The 5,515-nt window shown below is 47.5% G+C and overlaps 1 protein-coding gene across 1 annotated transcript; it reads right to left on the bottom strand.

Moving 5' to 3' along the window:
• Nucleotides 1-1,544: 1,544 nt before the first annotated feature.
• A4GNT (alpha-1,4-N-acetylglucosaminyltransferase) lies at nt 1,545-4,418 on the bottom strand. Its single transcript, XM_065670418.1, has 3 exons — nt 4,302-4,418; nt 3,117-3,566; nt 1,545-2,162 (listed from the first exon to the last, which is right to left on the bottom strand). The coding sequence occupies exons 1-3, from the start codon at nt 4,416-4,418 to the stop codon at nt 1,545-1,547; spliced, it is 1,185 nt and encodes a 394-aa protein (XP_065526490.1).
• Between the last annotated feature and the right edge of the window lie 1,097 nt (nt 4,419-5,515).

The raw sequence follows: 5,515 nt of genomic DNA, 5'->3' as shown, positions 1-5,515 counted from the left end.
TTTATGGTGGACTTGGCAGTGCTGGGTTAATGGTTGGACTCGAATGATCTTACAGGTCTTTCCCAAGCTAAACAATTCTATTATCATATGACTTTATGGGCTGAAAACTTAAACCCCTCCCCTGAATCCCCTCAGCCCAGGGAAGTCAGAGTCACAGAGGAAAAGCAGCTCCTGATGCCACAAGCAGGCAAAAACCCCTGTAATGGGATGTGGGGGGGAAGCTTAACCAGTGTGGACGTCATCAGGGTGTGAAATTGATGTCCCTGGGCTGAGCCATGAGAGCTTCACCCTAGGAAAGGGAACAGCAAAGTACACATGCCCTTGCGTGCAGAGGGCTTTCTTCTCCCAATTAATCCTGCTGCCATTTCTAGATGCAGAATATAGGCTGCTGATTGCAGCATGCTCATTAGCTGCAGTGTTTACAGAAGATAGCATTGTGCAGATGGCAAACATTCCATGACGGGCGACCGATCCACCTCCAGCTTTCTGTTTCCGAGCTAAAAACAGCTGTTCAGGCAGGCTCAGAAGAGACTTGCAAGCTGGCCTTCTTTATAGGGGATTGGGTGTATCTGGAATTACCCTGGGAAAAAAGTAAATGCAGCAGGACACATTGCCGTCCAGCAGGAGGAGGGTTTAAGTGGGGGGGTTTGTACAGCTGGACAAGGGTCCAAGAGCTGCTGCACCTCATTTCCAGGGTAGTTGAACTCCATTTATTTCAGAGGGGTTTGGGAGCCCTGAATGGCCATCCTTATCCTTTCTCAATGCCTCAGCATCTCCCTTCCATGGGGAGATGTGACTCTTTGCAGCCTGAACTGATGTCAGAGGATGGGGCAGTGCAGTCCCTGACTGTAAGGAACCCAAATAAAACTGCAGAAGCACAAATATTGCTAAAATGGGACACATTTTCCAGGGGCATGCAAGGGAAAGTAAACCCAGAGAAGTGGTGCTTTATTAACCATTTTATTTTCACTTGCACTAGTATGGTCCCTCTCAAAAACGTAGGGTGAAAAGTTTGTGTGAGAAAAACACAGATTAATGAAAAGACAGGGATTTGGGCTTCTCTTCATTAGCAATTGCTGTCATCCATCCTCTGCTATTACATTTGCACTGCACTTGCTTCAGAGGCTTCAGCCCAGTCCAAGGCCTGTTGTCTTTGCAGCTTTTCTGACGCAGGTAGGTAGCCAATATTGCCGAGAGGTGCAGAGATGGAATTCTTCCCAGGAGACTGTGCATCTCTTTAGGAAATTTTCCCTTGGAAAAGCTCACTACTAAGGCCTGTAAGTGCATTTGATTCAGGAAGGTTTGGTTCATGAGCACCTGTAAGGAGAAAGAATTGAGGCAAAATTGTCCTTAGTGTCACTGGAGGCTATGCCTGGTGGATATCCACCACCATTCTGCCCATGCATCTTAGTGTCCCAAGGGAGTACCGATGGTGGTTAGGAAAATGTCTGTCTTTCTCCTACAAAGCCAGCTGCTGACATCAGTGGTGATCGTGTTTTGGCCCCAGGATGGGGAGTACTTTGAAGGATCCTCTCCCCTCCTTCTCACACCATGTCAGTGTCCTCATAGAATGTGAAATTTTCTAGCTCTGCATTTTGTATCAGGTCCTCGTATGTGGTAGGGCAGTAGGCTTTATACAGTTTCTCAGCCAAAGTGTTGCTGCCTGCAATCACGGCTTTCCGGTTGTGGTTCATGAAGTTCCACAAGTGCAGAGCATAGGAGTGGCTGAAATTGGGGCTTTTGTCCCACACCTCATAGTACCGGCCCCAAGCTGGGTATGGTATTGGGTAGAAACGCTGGGGATTGAGGAAGGAGATGTTCTGGCAGCTGTGGTCCTCGGTGCCTTTGAAATCTGTGAGATTGCAAATGGCCTTGAGCATCCGTGTCATTAAAAAGGGCCCCTGGTTACCCCAGATGTTCCCGTTGTACTTGAGAACGAAGTTCTCCATGCAGTCCCAAATAAATTTGTGGTGGGCAGGGAAGCCAAAGATCCCATTGCTGGAGAACTGTGACTTCTGCGCTGCTAGGAAGCTTTCCTCAGGGATGGGCCTGATGGAGATGACATCTGTGTCCATGTAGATGCCCCCATACTTCCAAATGAGTGCCAGTCGGCTGGCATCAGAGCTGACATGGACCCAGTTCTTCTCCAGCTCTGGGACTACCTGCAGAGTTGGAAAGGTAAGACAATGATGGCACTGGCAGAGAACAGACCACTTTCATCCACTGGGCTGCAAATGTCACTGTAAAACCGTACCTGCACTCCTGCAAATGTCACTCACTGCCTTCTCTTCCTGCAGCTATTGAATTGTATTGGTGTAAGATAAGGGGGCAGTGCAGAGCAATGCTTTGTTAATATAAATGAATGCAGGAACTTTTCACGTGTGTTTTGTGGGACCTACAAGGTTAAATCAATGATACCATGATTCATTGCCTGCTAATTCAGTGGGACACAGCCCACTTAACACACTGCCTGATCACTCCCAGCTCTTTGAAAGAGGCTGGAGGGTTTTCATTTGCACTGTTGGTATTTGGAGTTGTTTTTTCTCAGGAGAAGGAAGAGTTTGGAGGACATATATCTGCATATAGATCTGCACATAGATCAAGCCAAACTAACTTGACAAAAGCTAATTGCAAGCAGTTTCCCAGGAACTTCTTTCCAGGGTGCAAGATCCCACCTTGGTTTTACGTATTGCTAGTACAAAACCAGAAATCTCTTCCTCATCTTAACTATTGTGAGCTTTGTCAGTGTGTGGCAGCATTAACAAGTGCTCAGGCAGCTCATTTTGTTTAACCAGCTTCTGTTGAAGCAGATTATTAAGCGCTGTTTTATCAAAACACGTATGCAGTCTATTTTTATCAGTGTTTCGTTTGCCAAAATATCTGATTCTCCAGATAGGGCGGAGGGGAAATGCTGATAATGTGTTCAATAAACAAATCAATGAATACACTGCAAAACACGGCCAGAGTGTATCTATTCCAAAGCAAAACTGAAAAGTGACTAATTTCACAAAGCCAGTTCTGGTTTTTATCATTCGTTTGAAGCCTGCTTCAGAACTTCCCCCTTCCTCTCCCCCATTTGTAAATGTTTTCTATTTCCCCTTCATTATAGCGCTCACCTGATTGTACCACTGGAGCAGAGGGGTCTCCTGGAAGACAGTTTCCATCTGGAGAGGAAAAATGAAGACATTCTTCATAGAAGACAAAAGTGAGAAGGCTGCATAGCTGGAGTTCAAGTCCAATGCTGTGTCATTTGTAAGTCCCTTCATGAAGAGGATGACGGGCCGGTCTCGGTAAGTCCTGGCAGCAGACTCCACGGAGCAGGACACCAGTGGGGGGGGCTCCAGGCGCTCTGTCGTCTCCAAGAAAATGATGCTTTTGCCAAGGTTCAAGACCTGCTCAGGTGTCAAGAAGTGCTTGGGCATAGGCATGTAGGAGAAAAAGCAGCTGGACAGCAGGGAGATCTCGTACAAAATGCCCGAGACAAAGAAGAAGCAGAGGCATATCTGTATTTTCTTCAACATTCTTGCTTTCCCTGGGCCTTTGGGGTCATGCCTTGGATGTGAATGCTAAGGAGAGACAAGGAAAGGCAAAAATATATGCCAGCGTTATTAGTTAATAGGGCTGGGAAATGTAAGACATATCTTTGGACAGTGTATCATGAAGGCAGTTTGGTGAAGGTCATGCCTTTTCCACAGGACAAGCCTGGTGAGATGTCTCATGGTGCAGAGGGCTCTTCCCTTTGGGGTAAAGTGCTGGGGTCCCACCTCCTCAACCCCAGCCAGACAGGAGGAATCGGGGAAGTCTTGGATAAGGGACTTGCAGCTATGTCTCATGGCACAGATATGCTTTCATTAGATTGGCAGAGAGGGAAGAACCAGGAAGAACAAGGTGAGAAGGATCCCCTTGCCCAATGCCAAAACAAGGATCCCTAGGGCTGGCTGGTATAGCAAACTGTTCCCAAGCACTTCATCATCATGCCAACATGTGCTTGTCCACAAGCAGGAGAAGTCCAGGGGATCTGAGGAGCAAAATGTGCCAGTGGAATAAAGTGGCCAAGGGGGCTGTGAGTGCCAGTGAGGGGAAGGTCATAGTTACAGTTCAGGATGTGTCAGCCAAAGCTAAAACACTGGCATGTAGGCACCAAGTCTCTTTCCTAGCCTGGCCCTTCTGCTCACAATTGAACCCTAAAGGCCACTAGGGACTTGGGTCCTGCGGGGATGGGGGATGGAGAAGGACCAGAGAGAGGTAGATATAAGGATGGAAAGCGGATGCTTTTGTACATGCAAGGTACTAGGACCTACCTGGGTTATGGCTCTGACAAATCCACATTTCCAACTTGTTTCTTTGCCAGCATGCTGGCAATCAGGCTGCCTTAAAGCCCAGCTCCTTGGTGAAGACACCCAAACTGTCTGGAACATGCAAAGGGATTTCTGCAGGCAGAAGACTGATGCACAGGGGAAAACTGGCTGTGCTGCAAGCTAAGTCCCCGTCCCAGACACAGTTTGGTACCAATGGGACCCACCTAAAAGGACAAAGAAGGGAGATGTTTTAGGCGAGACCTGTCTCATGCCCACATCAGTCTGGCCTAGCTCTTCATTCCTTGTCTTGCCAGAAATGCCTGCTGAGCCTGAACAACACTGGGGAGTTCCTGCTGGTGAGAGGCTGGAATTTAGGCATTGCACTGTTTGACAGGTTCATGAAGCAAGGAAATTCCCTCCTGAAATGCCACCTGCTTGCATCTGAGTAGCTCAGGTTGGTTTTGCAGAGATCATATGCCGGGCTCCAGCAGAGGCTAGATACTTGGAATGACAACCCAATGTCCAAGCAACCCCTGGAAGTGTTTAAAACCTGCGTAATGAAAGGGAATGGAAGGAAACAGCTCTGTGTGCTCGTATAATTAATGAGATACAGTATTATGTCACCCAGGCAGAATATAGATAAGTCCGCAGCACTGCAAACCCTGTGGAAATTCCTCTGCAAGCACTAAGCGTGCACTTGGAGCTGTGGCAGCTCCCGATCCATTTCTCAGCACTAGATCTCATCAAATTAAATATTAAAGCAATGACTGTTCCCATCAGTACAGCTTTCCATGCCGCATAACAGATTCTGTTATTTTCCATTGGCACTGCACAAGGTTTCTCATTACACCCTGGGTGACGTGGGTGACAGTGCTGTATCCAAAGGTACCAATGTGGCTTTGGGTACATCATGCTGGTCAAAGCAGCATGCAGAGAAAGGAATGCTGCTTTTTAATTAGTATTACTTTTCACATTGTTTTCCCACTTTCTGTCAACCCCAGCACTCTGCAGATGAACCCCTGCTGTGAGAGGCAGCACCTTGTGCCCAGGGCCTCTTTGTAGATATCAAATTTGAACGGAAGGCAGGGAATGGAGAGCAAATACAAGCAGCTGGGGAACGACTTGTTCCTAAGCCTGAAGATAAACCAGCCCCAGTGATGCTCAGGTGCAGCGTGAATAGTTGCTGCTGAATCCAGCAGGAGTGAGATTAAAACCAG

The sequence above is a fragment of the Lathamus discolor genome, chromosome 3 (assembly GCF_037157495.1).
Source record: "Lathamus discolor isolate bLatDis1 chromosome 3, bLatDis1.hap1, whole genome shotgun sequence".
Lineage (NCBI taxonomy): Eukaryota > Metazoa > Chordata > Aves > Psittaciformes > Psittacidae > Lathamus > Lathamus discolor.
Note: the sequence above shows the minus strand (reverse complement) of the source record. Positions and strands in the feature narration are given on the sequence as shown.